This window comes from Zootoca vivipara, chromosome Z1, assembly GCF_965207765.1.
Source record: "Zootoca vivipara chromosome Z1, rZooViv2.hap1.1, whole genome shotgun sequence".
NCBI lineage: Eukaryota > Metazoa > Chordata > Lepidosauria > Squamata > Lacertidae > Zootoca > Zootoca vivipara.
The window spans coordinates 69,384,645-69,407,162 of NC_142583.1; the positions used below are offsets into that span (position 1 = coordinate 69,384,645).

General features: G+C 43.6%; 1 protein-coding gene across 1 annotated transcript; it reads right to left on the minus strand.

The window, feature by feature from the left end:
* Positions 1 to 8,714: 8,714 nt before the first annotated feature.
* On the minus strand, positions 8,715 to 22,478 carry PANK2 (pantothenate kinase 2). The gene is made up of 7 exons (XM_035103096.3): positions 22,183 to 22,478; positions 16,836 to 17,188; positions 14,583 to 14,836; positions 13,929 to 14,105; positions 12,852 to 12,975; positions 10,268 to 10,393; positions 8,715 to 9,348 (listed from the first exon to the last, which is right to left on the minus strand). Exons 1-7 carry the CDS (start codon positions 22,430 to 22,432, stop codon positions 9,298 to 9,300), a joined length of 1,335 nt encoding a protein of 444 aa, XP_034958987.3. The 5' UTR covers positions 22,433 to 22,478; the 3' UTR covers positions 8,715 to 9,297.
* Positions 22,479 to 22,518: the final 40 nt, after the last annotated feature.

Sequence of the window (22,518 nt, forward strand, 5' to 3'; positions counted from 1 at the left end):
CTACTTTGCATTTGCCAGAAATGTATCGCTGCGGAAGGACGGCTGACTTTTCTCAAGATCCCGGCTCTTTCGAAAAGGGTACAGTATTTTAAACCATCCATATGGAAAAATTCATTTTTATTTCATTTGCCAAATGAATCGGGGAAGAGAACTGAGGTGGGCATTTGCCAGGACTGTCACCACTTCAGGCCCAGCTGCTCTGGTGTTTTTTTGCCCTGGGAAAATGGAATAAATCTATACCATTTTATAAACAGTCATGGCTTCCCTCTGAGGAATCCTGGGAACTGTAGTTTGTTAACAGTGCTGACGTACAATTGGAGACTAATCAAGGGCATCTCCCAAAATGATACAATCTGGTTCCCCTTTTTTATTGAAGAACAGGATATTTTAATGCCATCACAGCGGTATCTGTGGAGGGGGATATATATTCATTGAAAATGTTAGCATTCTTTTCTTTTCTTTTTTAAAGAACCTACCTGTTTCTTAAGTCTGGCACCAGAGGCCCTTCTCTAAATATCCCTGCCACTCTCTAGGTTTTCTTAATGTTAATTACTATTATTTATATGCTGCGACCTGACTGGATTGCCTGGAGAGGCACGTCTTAAGACATTCTCAAAAAGAAGATTGCCCAGGGTTTTAACTTATTTTATATCTACTGCTTTTTGAATTTTTACTGTTTCTGATGTTTTTGATGTGTTTTATGTTTGTTTTATGGGTTCTCTTTTGTAGGCTATCTTGAAAATCTAGATTAATAAAATTATGTAAAAAAAGAAAACAAAAAAGAAAACTGCTGAGAGTTGTTAAGAGACCCCCGTTCCTCTCTCAGAACAGTTTAAGCATTAATCCCTCTTTGTTATATGAATCCTGAAACCTTTTATCACATGGCTTCTTTTATTATATTACCTGAAGTACTATATTTTTAACCTTATATGTATTTGTATTGATTGTATCTCATTTTTTACTGACTGTAAAGCAAGCACATCTTGTTGTATTTATTTTATGCTGTATGAGTTTATAGCTGCAATAAATTTGATATGATTAATCCCTCTTCCCAGGGAATTCTGGGAATTGTAGCTTAGTGAGCGTAATAGGGCACCCTTGTCGTTCCTAGAATTCTCATGAGGGAACGCCGTGTCTTCAAAGCAGTACGATACTGCCAAAGCCCCCTCATGATACTCTTGAGAAGCTGGTAAAATGTGGATTTGTAGCTGAGAGAAGCTATGGCAGCCATCTTCAAATATCTCAAGGGCTGTCACATGGAATATGGAGCAAGCTTGTTTTCTCCTGCTCTGGAGGGTAGGACTCGAACCAAAGGCTTCAAGTTACAAGGAAGGAGATTCCTACTAAACATCAGGAAGAACTTCCTGAGAGAAAGAGCTGTTTGACAGTGGAACAGACTCCCTTTGGAAGGTGGCAGATTCTCCATCATTGCAAGTTTTTAAGCAGGGGTTGGATGGCCATCTGTCATGGAAGGTTTAGTCAAGGGTTCCTGCCTTGCAGGGGGTTGGACTAGATGACCCTTGGGTTCCTTCCAACTCTACAATTCGACAATTCTTTCCTGTTCCTCCTTCTGCTTGGTGGCCTATTTACTTTTATCCACTGCTGCATTGTTTCTCCCGCTGGATGCCTTCAGGCAGTCTCACCTATTAACCTATCGATTGCATTGGTGAGAACAAGTGTATGGATTTGCAGGGATTTGGGAACAAGGAGAGGGACTTTGAGGAAAAATCACCAGGTACAAATGAATTAAATTTTATTGCAAAATTTTGTTGTTGTTGTTTAGTTGTTTAGTTGTGTCCAACTCTTCGTGACCCCATGGACCAGAGCACGCCAGGCACTCCTGTCTTCCACTGCCTCCCGCAGTTTGGTCAAACTCATGTTGGTAGCTTCGAGAACACTGTCCAACCATCTCGTCCTCTGTCGTCCCCTTCTCCTAGTGCCCTCCATCTTTCCCAACATCAGGGTCTTTTCCAGGGAGTCTTCTCTGCTCATGAGGTGGCCAAAGTTTTGGAGACTCAGCTTCAGGATCTGTCCTTCCAGTGAGCACTCAGGGCTGATTTCCTTCAGAATGGATAGGTTTGATCTTCTTGCAGTCCATGGGACTCTCAAGAGTCTTCTCCAGCACCATAATTCAAAAGCATCAATTCTTGCAAAATTTAGAGGGGATTAAAAAAAGAACCACTTCAGATTGAGATGATGATGATGAAGATGATGATAATGATTTTGTACCTTGCCCAACATTAAAAAGTTTCCTGAACAGGGCTGCCCTCAGGTGTCTTCTAAAAGTCAGATAGTTGTTTATTTCCTTGACATCTGATGAGAGGGCGTTCCACAGGGTGGGTGCCACTACTGAGAAGGCCCTCTGCCTTGTTCCCTGTAACCTCACTTCTCCCAGAAGGCCCTCCGAGCGTGCTGAATGATGGGGGTGGAGACACTCCTTCAGGTATACAGATAAAGAAGTATTGATTTTCCATTTCACCTAAACCAAGCTATGTGGACACTCAAGAGGGTTGGCCATGTGTCAGTAAGGCCCTCAGTCGCTCAAAAGTTGTCCATCCCTCTGTTAGACTGTGTGGCCCCCATGCTCATCAAGGTAGCACAAGAGGGAAGAATCACCAGGGGCTTTGAGGTTCTACTAACTTTTTAAACTCTTGCCAGATTTGGTACAGCGATTTTTTAATTATATGGTCAGAAAATTCTCTCGGGTTGCCTTTTTGGTCTAGTAAAAGATAGGCATGCCATCCTTTCTATGTTATTTTGAGAGAGGAATAGGGATAAAGAAAATTCGAAAATTTGTTGAGGACTCTCCTTTATTGGAATTTGCTTATGTCTTCTTTTCTCTCCCTTTCTTTTCTTTTCTTGTTTTTGAAGTAATAATTGCTCACCTAAACTAATTGTAGAAGGGAAATTATTATTGCCACCTCTACGATTAATTAGAAATATTGGGAGCAGTCATCAAAGAGTAAAGTGCTGTATAAAAGGGAAGCTGGTTCTATCCTTTCCTCCCTTATTTCAAATTTTGTAATTGTGTATATTGTTTGGATAATAAAGAATGAGGTTTAGTTTGATCTCATGGAATGTAAATGGATTAAATAAGAAAAGTAAGAGAAACAAGGTAGAATATCTGTTGAAAAAGGGATCATGGGACATAATGTGTATACAGGAAACACATATCTCGAAAAAACACGAAAGGATTCTAAAAAGTGGAAGACTGGGGAATGAATTCATCTCCGCTGACAAAAAGAAAAAAAGAGGGGTGGTCACGTATGTAAACCCCAAATTAAAAGCAGAAAAACTTTTCCAGGATAGTGAGGGGAGAATAGTAGGGGTCAAAATCCGACTAAGTATCGGAGAAATCATAGTAGTAAATGTTTATGCCCCAAATGGGTGCAAAGTAGAATTCTTTAAGAAAGTAGAGAAAATGATTGGAGAAAATGCCCAGGAAGAAGGGATAATACTAGCAGGAGACATGAACGGAATTATGAAACCAGAATTTGATAGAACTAATGTAGGAAGAAAAAGAGGAGGGAAATTACCGGGCAGTTTTCGACAGTTAATCACCAATTATGATATGAAAGATGTCTGGAGAGAACAGAACCCCACTAAGAAAAAATTTACACATTATTCAGAGGCCAAAAAATCGGCGGCCAGATTAGATACGATATGGCTAACCAAAAATTTATTCCCAAAAGTAATAGAATCCGATATCCTACCCAAACTTATTTCCGACCATAACCCGGTAATGCTAAAAATTGAAGACCAAAAAGAATATTCAAGGAGGTGGAGATTGGACGAGAGTTTGTTAAGGGATGAGATATTTGTGGAAAATCTGAAATCGGCAGTGAAAATTTTTTTTGAATTGAACATGGGGAAGGGGACAAAATTAACATCGATCTGGGATGCAAGTAAAGCCTTTATGAGGGGGCTCTATATACAGCAAAAGAGAAGGAAACAGAGAGAAAGAAAAGAAAGGATAGAGAAGATCAAAGAGAGGATAGAAGAAAAAGAAAAAGAGTTAGGGATGAATCCCAGGGATAAAAATTTAGCAAACCAAATAAAAATCTTACAAAAAGAATTAGAGAATGTGGTAGATCAAGAATTGGAAAATAAGATTAGATGGAATAAACAAAAATATTTTGAAGTTGGAAATAAGGCAGGGAAGTTTCTATCTTGGCAACTGAGGAAAAGGCAAAATGATAAAATTATAACAAAGGTGAGAGAAGGAAGAAATTGTTGGTCAAAAGTCGAAGATATACAAAAATGCCTAAATAATTTTTACAAAAACCTATATAAGGGGAAAGAAGGAGAGGAGGTAAAGATAAAGGAATACTTAGGAAAATATAGAGGAAAACTAATAAATGAGGAGGAAAAGGAATTATTAAATAATTTAATAACGAAGCAAGAAATTGGAATGGCTATAAAAAAGTTAAAAGTGGGTAAATCACCGGGGATGGACGGATTGGGTGGTCAACATTATAAGATACTACAAGAAGAACTAATAGAAGTGTATCAAAAAGTAGTAAACGAGGCCCTAGAGAAAGGCAATATCCCCCAATCCTGGCAAGAAGCCTATATAACCCTCCTGCCGAAAGAGAAGAACGAAGAAATATTGATAACAAATTTTAGGCCAATATCCCTTCTTAATGTTGACTATAAGATATATGCAAACATCTTGGCAGAAAGACTAAAAATAGTATTGAATAGAATAATTGGCAGAAGTCAACAAGGGTTCCTCCCAAAAAGGAAAATGGCAAATAATATAAGAATACTTTTGAATATATTAGAATTTTTAGACTGGAATCCCGGGAAAAAAACAGCATTTGTGTTTTTGGATGCCGAAAAGGCTTTCGATAATTTGTCGTGGGAATTTATGAAAAATTCGATACAAAATATGGGGATAGAGGGAAGATTTGCAGAAGGTATAAATGCCATTTATAGAAAACAAACGGCAAAATTAATAGTGAATGGGAGAATTCTAGAGGAGTTCGAAATTAGCAAGGGAACAAGACAGGGGTGTCCGCTTTCACCCCTGCTATTTATACTATCAATTGAATGTTTACTGAATAAGATCACAGAGGATGAAGAAATTAAAGGGGTTAAAATTAAAAAACATATAATAAAAGTGAGGGCGTTTGCGGACGACATTATAATAATGTTAGAAGATCCGGAAGAATCAATAGTTAGATTGAAAAGGAGGTTGGAGGAATTTGGAGAAGTATCTGGGTTTAAGGTAAATGTAAATAAGACTAAAATTATGACAAAAAATCTGAAAGGGGAAGAAGCAAAAAAATTGGAAAAAGCGACAAATTGGCAGGTAGTTAAAAAAGTTAAATATTTAGGCATATGGGTAACTCCAAATAATATAAATTTATTCGAAGATAATTACGGCAAATTATGGAAAGAGATAAAAGAGGACCTAGACAGGTGGAGGAATCTATTCCTATCTATGTCAGGCAGAATTGCAGCTATTAAGATGGTGATACTACCAAGGCTCATATTCCTCTTTCAAATGCTCCCAATAATAGGGAAAAAATCAGTATTTGAGGAATGGAGGAAAATTCTAAGCAAATTTATATGGGCAGGAGGGAAACCCAGGATACAGTATAAATTACTAACTGAAACAAAGGAAAGAGGAGGCTGGGGAGTACCAGATTTGAGATTGTATTATGCCGCGTCGGGGTTCTGCTGGATTAAAGAATGGATCACGTTGGAGAACAAAGAGTTGCTAGAGATAGAAGGATTCCGTAACATCAAAGGATGGCATGCCTATCTTTTACTAGACCAAAAAGGCAACCCGAGAGAATTTTCTGACCATATAATTAAAAAATCGCTGTACCAAATCTGGCAAGAGTTTAAAAAGTTAGTAGAACCTCAAAGCCCCTGGTGGGCGTCCCCAGTGGAGATGACGGCTATGTGTAACAGCAGGCCAGAGGGTAAATGGCCATCTTATAAAGATCTAGTGACGAAGGTAAATGACCATTTAGAATTGAAACCATATGAGGAAATTAGAACATATTGTGCAAGCTGGCTACACTACGGCCAAATACAAAGTATTTTCAAATTACATAAAGGAATTGGATTCTCGACAAAAGATTCTAAATTACAAGAGATAATTATAAATAATGATAAGAAGCCACTGGGGAAAATGTATAAGTTCCTATTGGAATGGGAACTAAAAGATGAGTTAACCAAAAAGGTAATGATAAAATGGGCAGTAGATGTGGGCAAGTCAATTCAAGTTTACCAGTGGGAAAAATTATGGAATTCGGACTCTAAATTTACAGCATGCATAACAATTAGAGAAAATATCCTAAAAATGTTCCATAGATGGTATATAACCCCAGAGAAGATTGCAAAATATCACGGATCTGGAGATGGCAAATGCTGGAAATGTCATGAGAAAGTGGGAAGCTTTTTCCACTGCTGGTGGACGTGCCCAAAGGTGGCAAAATTCTGGAACGAGGTATATGAAAAAATGAAAAAAATGATGAAATGCACATTTGAGAAAAACCCTGAGCTATTCCTTCTAAGTATGGTCCCGACAAACATACCAACAGATAGAATAAATATTTTGTTATATGCTTGTGCGGCAGGAAGGATGTTGATCGCCGCAAATTGGAAAGAAGAAAAATTACCATTGGTACAAGAGTGGCAGGAGAAATTGATAGATTATCTGAAAATGGCAAAACTAACGGCAATAATAAGAAATGTATCTAGGCAAAAAATAATAAAAGAATGGAAGTATGTACAGGAATACCTGGAAAAAGAAAACATAGAGAATAATTTGGTGACATGCTTAGAATAGAGATATAAGAGGAGAGGAGATATGAAAATACAAAAAGGAAGAAGTTAAAAATGAGAAAACACAGTAGTACGGTAGGGAAAATGAACATATAAAGTAAAGCGTATTGTAAATAGTAGGAAGCAACCATCTTTTTTCTTTTTTCCCTTTTCTCCGTTCCCCTTTTCCTTCCTTTCCCTTCTTCCCCTCCCTTTTCTTTCTCCTCTCCCCCTTTTACTATTCGCCTGTCTCCCCTTCTTCCCTTCCCCTTTTTCTTTTATTCATGCCAAAGAGACGGGGAACTGCTACATGGATGATTTTTTTTATATACGTTGTTTAGTTTGTACCCAGTAGGTATCCTTGGTCTTTATTGGCATTTTAATGTTGAATGAATGATTGCATGGTATTTATGATTTGTTTGAGTTAAATTTGCTTTCGTAGTTTGTATTTATGATTTGCTCGAGCTATTTTTCGTATGTATGACTGATATAAGTTAATATTCAATGTAGCCTTTATTTTCTATTCTTTATCCTTTTTTTCTCGTCCTTTTTTTCTGTAATTTGTTTAATAAGAAATAAAGTATTTTAAAATTAAAAAAAAAAAGAGGGAAGAATCACCCAGTGTTCTAGCAGTGGGAGCCAAGAGTTTCAATTGCCTACGGTAAGCATCTGGATGGTTCATCAACAAAACTGGCAATTCGGGAGATTATTGTTATAATCAATACTTGGAGGAAGCTTTCAGTGCTTAAAAACTCCTACCATCTCACTCAAAAAAAGATCTCCCGGCCGTTAAACCAAAAGCCCACAATCCTTTTCTGTGCCTTTTTTATAGTTACAACTGGTAGGGCATTTGAGAACTGTGAGTCAGCCTGCACATGCACCCAATCTAGAAATGCTATGGAAATGCCAGAGGCCCCATCAGCATTGGCATTCCGCGGGCTCTTGGAGACTCACCTATTTGGACAAATATTTCCTTCATCTCTTGCCTTGATACTGCTGCTTCAAAGGATGTTAATTATGGGTGTTTTATGTACTTGTTTTACTATCTATTTTAATTACAGGCAGCTGTATTTTTTGTTTCATTCTTGTTATGATGCTGTCGGCTTTTATTTATTTGTGCACTGCCTTGGCATTTCTTCTTGAAATGAAAGGCAGCATGTAAACTCTACTTGTAACAACTACAACAGATGCCCAATAACTGGGTCACGCAACCCACAGGTGGTGGGCCTCCGGTAGCAGTGGCAGCATGGATCTTTGGTATGCTATGGTACAAGGAGGAGGGTCTGCAGTTTAGGCTGCAGCATGGGATCAGAGATGCACCTATGCCTGTTTCTGCTGGGCACATTGCTGCCTTGCTAGGGGGGGGAAAGGACTTCCAAGGCACAAGGGAAAGCATATCTTCTGAAGCGTGATCTAGAGCAAAGTTCCCCAAACTTGGATCTCCAGCTATTTTTGGACTACAATTCCCATCATTCCTAGCTAGCAGGATCAGTGGTCAGGAATGATGGAAATTGTAGTCCAAAAACAGCTGGAGACCTAAGTCTGGGAAACTCTGATCTAGAGCAATCTTCTTTGACCTAGGGTCCCCAGATGTTGTTGGACTACTACAACTTCCATCAGCTCCAGCCATCTTAGCCAATGGTCAGGGATGGTGGGAGTTGTAGTCCATAAACATTCTGGGTACTAGAGTGACTCTATGCTACAAAATGGGCTCAGCTTGGTGCCCACTTGCAGCCCAAAAAGGTGGCTTCTGTTCCGCACCCTCCCTGTATTCCAAGATAGCCTCTTCAGAAGAAGGAAGCTGACAGATTACGTCGCCGTAACTGGGAATGCAGGCTTAAATCCTTCCCCAGATCCCCTTCCTTCTCCCCAATTTCTTTACATGAACACAAGCAGGAAAGCAATTTTCTTCAAAGCAATAAGGCTGCACACTGTTCTTTTTAAAAATAGATTTAATATCTCACGTTGTGTTTTCATATTCTACACATTTCAGTGCTATGATGAAAATTAATAAGAGTCCATACAAGATTACAAAAAACAGAACCTAAAAATAGGTTTTGAGCCGCCTTCACCAACCTGGTGTCCTCCAAAAACAGCAGCTGCAGTCCAACACTTATGGGGGCACCAGGCTGGCAAAGGCTGGTTTTCAGAATAGTACAATCTGCATCACCCATGCCCCTGCCCGCCTCCCGACATGAGCTGCTCAAAGCCAGACTGATTGAACACGTATTTTACCAGAGGCAAGACAAATACAGTCAGTTCGCATGTTTGCATAAACAGATATAGGCTTCTTACAAACTAGTTTATATTCAGATTAAGCTATTAAAAAACCACACACACCTTTGTCCTTTTCGGCACTGATCGCTGAGGTCACTCACTATGACTTCCTGTTGTTTGTCAAATGGACAAGAACTCTCCCCACCACCACCACCTACAAATAAAGCTGAATGAACAGAGATGTTCCCTTTGGTGTAGAAGTTGCCAGCAGCAAAACCTGGGCCCAGGCTCCACCTCGAATCAGGGTGTCTTCAAAAGCTCCAAAAAAGCTCCAACCGCTCCAAAGTAGCCCTGTTTTAAAAAATGAAACCAGCACAAATGCAAAGGATCAGATTGCTTGTCAAAATACACTTGCCCCAAAGATCAAGATCGGCCTATTCATTACAGTGGTGCCTCGCAAGACGAATTGAATTCGCTCCACGAGTCAATTCGTTTTGCGAAAAATTTGCCTTGCGAATCGCGGTTTCCCATAGGAATGCATTGAAATTTCTTTTCTTTTTTTTTGCCCATAGGAACGCATTAATTAAATGTCAATGCATTCCTTTGGAAAACTGCGATTCGCAAGACGAATTTTTCGCAAAACGAATTCGTCTTGCGAGTCACCATCAGATCGCAAAACACATTCGTCGTGCGAAAAATTCGTCTTGCAGGGCATTCGTCTTGCAAGGTACCACTGCACTTTGATTTTAAAGTGATGGTTGTTTGCTTAGATATCCTTTAAAAAGAAAAGAAAAAACACCACTATGTGTGACCACACCGAGCCAGGAAGGCAGGCAAGGACCCTGTCACACACTTCCTCTGAGACTGGCCGAGTCCCCCCCCTCACAAGCCCCTCATATTCAAATGAACTACTTGCTTACAATGTGTGTGTGGGGGGGGGTTCTTTTTATTAAGCTCATCTCTCTCTCTCTCTCTCTCTCTCTCTCTCTCTCTCTCTCTCTCTCTCTCTCACACACACACACACACACACACACACACCTGGGTATTACCCCTCCTCCCCTCTTTGCTCCTTTTATATGACCTACTAAATAGCTATTCACCACCCTTCGTCCTCAGGATAGTTAAGCTCTAAATCCAGTTATTCATTTATTCAAAAGATGGAAACAGTGGACAATCTATTTGCAGGATGCTTACCACCCACCCTACCCCGCCTTGGCTATAGTTGGGAGGGAGGGAGGGAGAGATCGCTTGCATTTCAATGTGACTCTACCTCGTGTTCCAGAAACAGGGCCTTCAACTGCCCTTTTGACCAATAATCCAAGGCATACGCCAGAAACTTCATGGAGATTGTGTTGATACGCAAGAAGTTCCCCACGAAAACCACCCGATTAATGTTCTGCAAGAAGGGGGAGGAGTGTTAGGATTCTTGGCATCTCTGTTCACAGTAACAAACACGCTTAAAACATGCACCCTGCCAACCTAGTGCGGCCCCCGATGTCGTATGACTACAACTCCCATCAGTCCCACCTGGCTGGAGCTGATGGGAGTTGTAGTCCAATCTATGGAGGGCACCAGGCTGCTGAAGGCCGATTTCGTTCTTGCATTTGTGTCTCACTCAATGGCCAACATTTTCCAGTAGTTTAAGTTAGTTAAGAGCATCATATCCCCTGAGCCCCACTTTGCATTTCCAAGTTAGCACCAGGCTCAGGAGGTAAGCAATTATTAGAGAGTGCAAGCCTGGTCCAGATGGGAGAGGACAGATTGCGGCGTGGAAATTAGTTGCAGGAAATGCTTCTCAGCAAGGCTGTAGAAAGTTTCATTCCCCTCAGCAAAATGGGACAAGCTAGGATAGAGATTGAGATAATAAGTGGGGGTCAGGCATCACAGAAGAAGAGACGTTTGAGCAAAATGACTGAACAGTTGATTCCTGGTGGGTTTCTGCTGGTTTTCATCCTATGGACAGAAAACGTTCAAGATTGGAGGCCTTCGAGGTCCTGCCTTATTCCCTGGCTGAGCTGCTGCTGATGGGCAAGTGTCAGTCATAGAATATGAACTGTCAGGGTGCCTGCTGTGAAGGTGGTGGCATGTTTGCTTTCGCAAGTAGAGATCAGTGGAGAGAGAACTGGGATCTAGGGACAGGAGAAGCTGTGCCCAGTAAGAGAGGGGGACTGGAGTGGGCAACGGTGGGTAGGGTGGTGTGAAGTTCACATCCTAGAGGAGAAATAAGTCAGCACAATATCTATAGGGAAAGCTACCTTGCAGAAAGAACTTCTGCATCAGCGACTCACCTTAGGACCTGGGGTTAAGGCAGGCAATTAAGATCAGGTAAAGCTGAAGTCCTGGCTTTTACCACTTTCCTCCTCTAATCCTTTCCTACCACGGTGTCACCTTTGCCTCTGGTTTTCCAACTATCCTTCACACCTCCTTTGAGTGTCCCCCCAAAGGCTTCTCCCTGGAGCCGCTGTTATATCAGGCGATGGGTTACAGTGGCAGGGATGCTAGCCTTCCTTGCTGCGCCAAGGACACCCCAAGGCAAAAGATGAGAGGGCCTGGCTCTTTCATAGCCCTGTACAATGCTGCTTGACATGATTGCAACAAGGCAGCACTGTAAAGAAGCTGAAAGCACCAAGCTCAGGGAATGCCACGCAGGAAGCTGGGAGACAGGAGGAGCGACTCTTGCTGCAAGACAGCTTGCTTCCTGGCATGCTCCCTCTTCCTCAGCTGAAGTCCTCAGCCTCGACAGGGAGTTTTACCCCAAAGGTACTCCTGTCTGTCTCTCCTCACTACCCTCAGAAAAGGAAGCTCTCTGTACTGTTTACAGTCTAACAGTGGGGTTCATCGGAAACCTGGAAACTTTACTTAGCTTGGTTTGGAACAGGTTTACGATATCAGTGCTGTCAATGCTGCCCAGCACATCTCAACAGCAACAAGAAGTGGCTCAGAGGCATTGCTGGACCATGGTGCAGAGTGGGGCCTCAGCATCAGCCATTCTCACCAGAGCAAAAGGACAGTTATTTACCCATTGTTCACATTCACGCACAACGCTAAGCCAAACTCTCTGGTTTATCAGTGTTTATTGTGCATGCTGGGACGCGGGTGGCGCTGTGGTCTAAACCACAGAGCCTAGGGCTTGCCGATCAGAAGGTCAGTGGTTCGAATCCCCGCGATGGGATGAGCTCCCGTTGCTCGGTCCCTGCTCCTGCCCACCTAGCAGTTTGAAAGCACATCAAAGTGCAAATAGATAAATAGGTACTGCTCCGGCGGGAAGGTAAACGGTGTTTCCGTGCACTGCTCTGGTTCACCAGAAGCGGCTTTGTCATGCTGGACAAACGTCGGCTCCCTCGGCCTATAGAGTGAGATGAGTGCCGCAACCCCAGAGTCGTTTGCGACTGGACCTAACGGTCAGGGGTACCTTTACCTTTATTGTGCATGCTGCCTGATATCATTCTCACTTTGCTCCCCCCAACCCTAAACACACACCCCCGTGTGAAAGAAAGGTGGGAAACATTCAAAGCAAGGATCCTGGCTTGCTACTCCCCAAGCAGCCACAGTCAGCAAGCCAACCACAAACCACAGCTTAAAGGGCAGTTTGCTGACTGTGGTTTGTAAATGAGCAGCCAACCACCATCTTTCGTTCAGATGTAACGGGAAACCAAAGATTCCTGGTTTATTTCTCCAGCTCATGGCAGGAGAGGAGCAAATTGGGAAGCACAAAACAGTAGGCCACTTGTTCACAACAGACCGCAACAAGACAGATAATGCTTTAAGAAGGCATTCCCAGCCACCACCAACAAGACCGTGAGGACTGGAAAGCACACTCCCCGTCTGGCTCCCTGGCTCCTCTCTTTCCATACCTCATTAAGCGCACACATCCGTGCTATGGAGCCGATGTTATTGGTGATGGTGATCAAAGCTGCTCTTGCCAAGTCTTCCTTGCTAGCTGCCTCTCGCTTCTCCTTGCTCATCATGTTTCCAAAGCTGGACAGAAAATTGTGCACAATTTTTTTTCCACCTAAAAATCCATTTACATGAGAAACACACAGGATTGCCAACTTTGAATTCCTAGAATCATAGAGTTGGAAGGGAACCAAGGGTCATCTAGTCCAACCCCCTGCAATGCAGGAATCTCCACTGAAACATCCTTGACAGGTGGCCATCTGGCCTCAGCTTAAAAACCTCTAAGGAAGGATAGTCCACCACCTTTCGTGGGAGCGAGTCTATTCCACTGGGTCCGTAGAAGCTTTCCCAAGAATTGCTACTCAACACCCTCGGGATCAAGTGTGAATTTCCATGCATTCAGGTTCTGAGCTGAAGCTCCTTGCCGGTTAAAAGTGGCACTGGAGTGAAAGGTGGGCTAGTCCCATGCCTGATTCACTTCCCTCTTCCAAGCCCACACTTCCACAGGCTACAAGGCAGGCTCATCAAGCCTGAGGAAGCCAGCAGTCTATAAACTGGGGAATATGGGTGTAAGATGTGAACTAAGTGACCTGAACCTTAGAGACACAATTCTTCTCTTGGGTCCTATTGGGACTTCCTATGCTCATTCATTTAAAGCAAAATAAAGACAACTGCTGCTATGTTTCAGGGTTAACACAAGTTTTCGTTTGTCTGATTCTTAGCTTACGCCATGTCAAAAGGCTCTGGGTAAGCAAAAAAATTAAATGCAGTGCACTACAATAGCTAAAAACATAAAAACTTAAGGAAAGCTCACGGCAGAATCAGACCAGAGACCCATCTAGTCTGCAGTAGCCAACTGGAAGCCTGCAAGGACATGAGCTCAACAGAGCTCTCCCAACTTGCAATTCCCCAAAACTGGCATTCAGAGGCTCATTCAGAAACCACTTTTTCCCAGGTTGCCAAAACCAAGCAGATGGGGAAGGGTTATCCAAGCTGCCTCATGCCCCCTCCTGAAACACCAGGTGCGGCCTTACCTGGATGCTACCGTCCAACCCGGCAGCCCAAATCTCTCATAGTCTCCTCCGTAAATGTCCCGCACTAGTTTGTCCACTTTGGTGCTGTCCCCGTTGGCTGCCATTTCGAGGGCCTCTTCAAAGGTGGAGCAGCCAGTCAGAAGGCAGCAGAGACCAAGGAAGGTTCCTCCTCCAAGGCTAGCAAACAAACAAGAGGCACAAATCACGTCTACCGTCACGTCAAAGCATTGGGTGGAGCGGGAGGAGAAGACCGGGGACCAACAACTTGCAGGACAAGACGCCTGTGATTGAACCCAGCAAAAAGGAAGTTAACTAGTTAATAGACAACGTCACGGCACAGGCCTCCATGCTAGCCTCACGAGGGATGTGAGGATGTGGCAAAATCCTTTATTTTTTTACATCCTCGCAGAGAAAAGGGAGCAGATGACACACTTGCAGCTCAACCCGAGGCATGTTTGCTCCGTAATAAGTCCCATTGTGGTCAATAGGCCTTGCTGCCAGATGAACAGAACTGCAGCCTCAGCAGCTGCAATGTGCCCATTTGACGCCAGAGGCATCACTTAGCCATGCACGTGGACTGCAAGCCACTTGATTCGTGGACCAGACTCGCTTAGCAGATCTGAAAGCGAAAATGGTTACGCTGTCAAAGCTCACCTGGTCCCAGTCACCCGCTTGTAATCGTCTTTAGAATAGACAGCCATGATGCTGACCCCAGAGCCAATGTTCACCAACAGAAGAGGGTAGGGGTTCACCAAGTTGAAGGGGACCTTCTGGCACTTCTCGGGATCGGTTGGGTTCTCAAAATAGTAGCACTCCGAGCGTCCATTGAACCCAACCGTATAAATGTACAGCACTCCTCTAATAAGGCAGTCCAGTTCATCTATTTTGCAAAGCTGGAGGTCACCCACCTGTTTGGAGAAACAAGCTTTGAAGAAAACTAGATACTGAAACATTCCAAGGAAGGCATGGAGGGTTTCATCAAGCAGCTTACAGGTCCCCCCCCCCTTTCCATTCTCTCTCAGCCCTTAGGAACATTGGCCAACCACAAACGAGGACCCTTTGAGTTTTAGTATTAGAAATGGCAAGGCCTGAAGGTTCACCACCATCAATGCTAGCAAAAAGGGCTTAATCAAACCTATGCCAGTCTGCTAAACCTGCAAACAATTATTTGCTTTGATGAAAGGTGGGTTATTTTGGGGCGGGGGCATGCTTATTGTAAACTGACCAATGAGTCTATTGCTTTTTTATGAATTGTATGTTTTAAAGCAGGCATCCCCAAACTGCGGCCCTCCAGATGTTTTGGCCTACAACTCCCATCATCCCTAGCTAACAGGACCAGTGGTCGGGGAAGATGGGAATTGTAGTCCAAAACGTCTGGAGGGCCAAAGTTTGGGGATGCCTGTTTTAAAGCATCTCTGAGGGCCCTGGCAACTGCTGGGTAAAAATAGCTTAATAAAATAAGCCGAGTCAGTAACTGGAAACTAACAGAGGGGTTGAGGCAAATGGACAAATGGGGCAAACAGTCATGAGGCAAAGGAACTGCTGCTCTCACAGAGGATATGTTTATGATTTAGGCTCTCTGAAACTGAACACCAGTAGCTACTCTGAAGTTTAGCCACAGCGCTTAAGTCTGATTTCATGAAGGTTTAGTCTCTGGAAACTGAAAAACAGGATGGGCAGGACAATAGAAGAAACACACACAAAAAACAGGAAACATCTAATGATGTAAACAAAAACAAAAGAGATAGAGAAACATAGTTCAAAGACGCTGGAAAGGATGAGAGTTGATTGTTAAATTAGCCCACATTTAACCATCAACATTCATCCTTCCCAGCATGTATGAGATACAATTCTCCTTTTTTGTTTAGAACAAGGGAGGAAGCAGCAGCTGAGAAGCAAAGGTCTGTTGAATACACCAAATTCTATGATTCACAGTGAAATCATAGGCATGCCGTAAACCAGTACCCCTGCCTAATGAATGAAGAACAGCTGCTGAAGCAGACATGGAGAGGATGCAAAGGAACTCCTTTCACTGCTTTTCCCCTCACTTGTCTTTGGTTACCTAAGAAAGCGTTTCCAACACGGTTCTGTGCGCACACCAAACCTGCAACCCAATGGTGAAGCCAAAGAAGCATGCAGCTTGCCCCAAGTTATCACAGCCACCACTACTATCAGTACAATATAAACTCTTCCATCAGCTAAACTGTCCTACGTTAAGCCAGCCTTCACCAACCTGGTACTCTCCAGATATTTTGGACTACAACTCCTATCAGCCTGAGCCAATGGGAGTTGTAGTCCAAAATACCTAGAGAGCACCAAAGGCTGATGAAGGCAGTGTTAAGATCCTGAAGAGATGGCAATCATGGGAGTAGCAATAGCTGGCAGAATCATCTTGCTCACAGAGTTTTTCTCATGGAAGTTTTGTTTCATGGAATGCAAGAACAATGCTCAAAGTTTGCATCAAGCAAACCAGGGACTCAGCTACACTGGTTAATTATAACATTATAAGGGCGTTATAAAAATGTGATACCAGAGGACGCTGTAGAGCAGCAATCCATCACCAATGGTCAACTGCATTGAGAGCTATATTTTTATAGCATTTTTCATATCAGTGTAGATCCAGCCCAGCCCTTCAAATGCTGCTGAACTACAACTTCCATCAGCCCCAACCAGCATGGCCAATGGCCAGGGATGATGGGAGTTGTAGTTCAGCAACCTCTATCAGGCCAAAAGTTTCCTACACCTGGCAGAGACCAACTTCACACTGCCCTTACACTCAAATCAGAAAACAGCATTACAAAAGAGAGCTGCTACAGAGGTTATGAAGACACGCAGCACCTCTGTTTTGCAAGCTTTAACCATGTGCTGCAGCAGCTTAAAAATATATATAAGCCAAAAAATGCATACTGTGAGAAAGTCCTGCTCAAATTTATATGCTCCACCTCCCGTGGCACATAAGGTAGTGTGGAGGCTTGAGAAGCGCTTTTCGCTGCCCATTTCAATGAAAGCAGGCATGTCATGAGTAGGGAAGCGAATAAAGTGCAGATTGCCTTTACGTCCACACAGCATAAGGTCCTTTAGCTCAAGGTGAACATCCCGAATGCCTGTAGAGCCATAGGCAGTGTTGGACATCAGGTATTTCCGGATACTCTTCAGACTCTCCACTTCCTCCTCTTCTTCCTCAATGGTGATGTCTTTTGGTTCAAAATACACTAGCTTCACCAGGGTCCCTCCGATATCCAAGCCAAACCAAGGAAAGACTGAAAGGAACAAGGGAGAAAAGGGATCATTTCAAGGGTGGTGTTTTATTATACATTTCTAAAGTGACTAAACTGATCTTGTATTTTTATGCTGTGAACTGCCCCAAGATCCATGGATGAAGGGCGGTATACAAATTTAATAAATAAAAATAAAACCCAGTTGCCACCCCCAGTGGACAAGGGCTCACCCCAACCACTCGCTGAGCTGTCATGACACCGCAGAATGTTCACACACATTCTAGCATCATCACATGAATTAGAAACTTGGCAAAGCTACATGGTTTCTGCCACATTAGGTAAAGAACTGCAAATGCGTAAGAGAAAGGAACTTGGGGGTGGGCAAGAAGGCTGAGCATTGGGAAACTGAGTGGAAAGAGAGTCTTAAGGGAAAAACGGTTTGCAGTGCACAAAATACACCAAATACGCACCAGTGGTTGGCAAAGCCACAGCTGTTTTTGGACTACAATTCCTATCATCCCTAGCTAGCAGGACCAATGGGCAGGGATTATGGGAACTGTAGTCCAAAAACAGCTGGAGACTCAAGTTTGGGAAACCCCGATCTAGTTCAACCCCCTGCAATGCAGGACCATGCATGCAGCTGTCCCTTATGGGGATTGAACTTGAAACCTTGGCATTATCAGCACCATGCTCTAACCAGCTGAGCTATCCAGCTGAAGCAGGGCTAGAGGCCAGCAGCCCTCTCCCACTGCCATTCCCAGCAACTGGCATTCAGAGGCATGAGGCATCTGAGACTGGAGGCAGGAACACAGCCATCAGGACTAGCAGTCATTGATAGCTTTAGACTCCATGGATTAATCTAATCTCCTTTTTAAAGCCATGCGCAAGCTGGCAGCCATCGCTGCATTTTGCGGAAGTCAATTCCATAGTTTCACCATGTGCTGTGTAAAGAAGTTCCTCGCTTTGTTTGTCCTGAGTCCCCCAGCAGCCAACTTCGTTGGTCGACTCCCAAGTCATAGCAACATGGGAGACAGGGGAGGACATCACTGAGGGGCAACGCGACTTACAAATCAAATGTCCCTTCAACGACTGTGTCTAAAGGAACACGCTTACTCCAGATTCCTGCTGGTCCACTTTCCATTTGGATCTGGCGCTAGGTTTCCCAAAGACCACAATTTTGGTCTTGCACAACTTACACTTATACAAAATACTCTTGTTTTTAAAATAACTTGTCTTCCTGACTCTTTTACACACAAAGAACACTACTGCATGTGCCTTTGAAGTCTGGCGGTGGGGGGGGGGATCTGGCAAGAACTAACAACTTCCTATGATCCCCCTCCTTTTCTGTTTTAGGATGTGTGATCTCCACTTAGCCAGTGCTGATGCACAAATCAATTCTGCATGAGGATGGTGGGATGGAAAGGGATACTATCTCCAACCAAGACATTTTCTTGGCAGAAGGTAAGGATAATGACTTGCAGCCATTGTACTTTCAGGCTCAGTTACTCCAATCCTGCCTCACATATGAAATGAATTCATCCCACAAGCTGGCCTCCACTGAAGGCCTGCAATATATCTGCTTCGTGACGTTCCACTGGCTAGACCTTTTATTTTATTTTTAATAGCAGGAAAAATAGACCCAGCTGCATTGCATTTCTTTAAGGGAGGGACTTTTATGAAAGGGGCTCCAATTATTTTATAGGAGCTGCATTTTTATAAGAACTGTGTCTCATTCTTCTTTGGCGATCACTTGTAGCCGAGTAAGATTGTCTTCCATGAATATGGTCTTAACGGTTTATCCGTAGGTGACTGTGGAGGCCAAGTCTGGATCCGCACGTCCTTCCACAGTGAGGACATAGGTTTCCAGGCGGGAGTTGATCACGGTGAGGGTTTGCCAAGCGTGTCTTCCTCTTTGCATGTTTCTCCCTTTTGTCCTGAGTTCGAGCATCTTCAAAGCCCATGGCAACTTTGGTAAGGGCTGTTCTCCAAGGAGCACTCGCAGGCCAGTGTTTCCCAGTTGTCAGTGTTTATACTATATTTTTAAAGATTTGCCTTGAGAGTGTCTTTAAACCTCTTTTGTTGTCCACCGGAATTACACTTTTCATTCATAAATTGGGAATAGAGTACTAGTTGCTTTGGAAGACGATAATCTGGCATCCGAAAAGCATGACCATACGAACAACATGTGTCTCATATCTTATTTAAATATATTTTTATAGATATGTGTCTCATATCAGGCATTATCATAGAATTGTAGAGTTGGAAGGGATCCAAGGGTCATCTAGTCCAACCCCCTGTAATGCAGGAATCTCAACTAATAATACATGACAGATGGCCATCCAACCTCTGCTTTAAAACCTCCAAAGAAGGAAAGTCATTTGTTTTGCTTCTACCTGAGCTGATTATCTAGACCAGGCATCCCCAAACTTCAGCCCTCCAGATGTTTTGGACTACAATTCCCATCATCCCTGACCACTGGTCCTGTTAGCTAGGGACCATGGGAGTTGTAGGACAAAACTTCTGGAGGGCCGCAGTTTGGGGATGCCTGATCTAGACTGACAAAAAGCCATTTCCACACCAGCACAACTGCCATGCATATGTAGCTTTATGTAGACCCGATTCCTACCAACAAAATGTTTTGCTTCTCAGGTAGCAAAGATGCCCGAGAACCTTATATACCAAATGCTCAGGTGCAAGTGAGGAAAAGGCTAGATTTATCAAAATGACTTCAAATCACACTTTAAAAAAAACCAAACCTTCAGAACATATTGAACTGCATCATCTAGTATCACCCCAGAAACTGTCTGAATAGTATTTGCAGGTGTGCAACATGATTACCAGTGTGTAATCCCAGTGTGGATAATGATCAAGCACAATTCACGCAGATGTGTGTGTCCGGCAGAATTTTTTGCATGACCAACAGCATTCAAACAAGCAACAGTCCTGAGATGCAGAAAACTGCAGCTAAACCAAAGAAACAATTTTTCCCAACCCCTGTGCCAGGGCCTCCATTTTCTTTGCAGTTTATCAGCTGCAGCAGGAGGATTTCCAATTATGTAATTATTTCATCAACCTAACATTCAGATACTGTAGTTGGTGAAGGGGGAGGGGGGATATAGGGAGCCGCTGAAAATATGCAAAGCAACCCTTTGAACACAGCAAACCAGGCATGATTTCTGCAGCTATCCCTTTCAGCTTGAATTTCAGCTTGAACGTGCAACTGCACAACAAAGGCAGTCTTATGGCATCCTTCCTTGAACCCCATTTGTGACAATCACACCCTGGCAGCCCCTTCCCTCTTTTACTTTCTCCTTCACTGAGATTTTGCCCCACTCAAGACCTCCAGCAAACACCTGCCAAACCTGCGCCTTATCTTTGCATTTCCCATTGAACACCAACAGTTCCTCTAAATCAGTATGTGGCAGCTGGGGCTGATGGGACTTGTAATCCAAAACATTTTGAGGGCACCAAGTTGCGGAAGGCAGGGCTAGCTCATAAAGACATTCTTTTTTGAAAAAAGCCACACTCTTTTCAACTTTAGATTGATTAAACCAGAACAGCATCTAGCCCTAGTTCTCGAGCAACAAACACAAGATTCTTCTACAATAATTATGGACAGGCTCAAGATTCAAAGTCAGCTTCTTCATGCCTGCCATCCTGATAGCAGCCTCATGTTTATTCAGACAATGAATTCCAGAGTTTTTCAGCTTGCTGACATCTATGTACATTCAGGGAAAGTAGCCACATAAACCTGTTTCAGCAAACGATCTCATGGCATCCTTTAAGATAAATGAGTTTCTTATGGCATAAGCCATGTGGCATCCATTATATGCATAGAACAAACAAGATGGCAGTGGTGTAATGTCAGATACAGAATTGGTCTTCAAAATGAGATTTTTTAAAAAAATGCACACATACTAAAGTTGGTGATGCCATACATCAGTGTTTCCCAACCTTGTGCCTCCAGCTGTTTACGGACTACAATTCCCATCATTCCTGACCACTGGTCTTGCTAGCTAGGGATGATGGGAGTTGTAGTCCCAAAACATCTGGAGGCACAAGGTTGGGAAACACTGCCATACATGAGTCAATTGTTTATGTATTTTTAAAAATCTCATCTAGAAACAAGATTTCCTCTGTTAGACTTATGAAAGTCCATGAATGTGTTGTATCTGAATAAGCAGGGCATTCTTCACACAGAATCTCATAGCACTGTTTCACAATATTTTATATGATTTCCTGCCTCTGCATTACACTAAGCTTTCATCTCTGGGTTCCTCAGCCATCTGAGGTACAAGTGGCTACCAGCAACAGAGCTCTCTCGGTAGTGCCCCCCCACAACTGTAAAAGGCCTCCCCTCTGCCTTTTAATGTCATTCCATTTGGAGAGACCAGGGAGACTCAAGTTCGAATCTACACTCATTCATGAAGCTCCACAGGCAATTCTGAACCAGCAATATCCACCTCTCTCTCTCTTTCTGCCTAATCTACTTCAAAGGGTTCTTGTGAAGTGCCAGGGCAGGGTACCATTTAACTGAGACCTGGGAGACTAGAGTTCAGATCCTCATGCAGTCACAAAACTTGGGAGAGGGCCTTGAAGGAAGTCCCTGCCTCTCGGCCTAACCTACCTCATGGGGTTGTTGTGACACTAAAATGGAGCTGGGGAAGGGAGGGAGGAAAAAAAGGTGGGATGCAAATGCAATAAGAGAGATAAAATGGAGGCAGAAGGAAGGTAACAATGTGAAATCTAATCCTAACCTGAAAAGAGCAAACTAGGGTTCGTCGTTTTATCTTTTTGAGGGTTGTTGGTTTTTTTACAGTCTAGCGGTGTATAAATTTTATGAATTAAGTAAATCTAATGCAAGTTTAATAAACAAAAAATAATATAATTTTAATAATAATAATAAATGAAAGCTCAAGACAAGTCATGCTTATAGGGAGCCCCGCCCTAACCCCGCAAGGCCCCTCCCACCTTTCCCAGGCCCCACCCCTCCAGGACAAGCCCCGCCCCTCCGGCGCCACCTAGCAGCCACTCACGAGGGCGGTTCTTGCGGAGGGAGTCGAGGCGCTGCCGGAGGGCGGCGGCGCGCTCCTCGTGACGGTCCGCGGCCTCCGCCCTTCCAGTGCCGAAGCTGCACCGCCGCCCGGCCATGGCGGCAGGGGCGGGGCTTCTTCTCAGCCGTTGCTCCGCGGGAGGTCCTGCCTCGCGCTCCGCCACAATGGTGCCCGGCGGCGGCGGCCTCGCCTCATCTCCCTCCTGGCCGCTTCCATTCTGCAGCGGCTCCATCCGCTGCGCAGCTGCGGCCCCATCCGCCGCGGAAACGGCGAGCACTGCGCTTGCGCTGAACGCCTTCTCCGCCGCCGCCTCCCCTC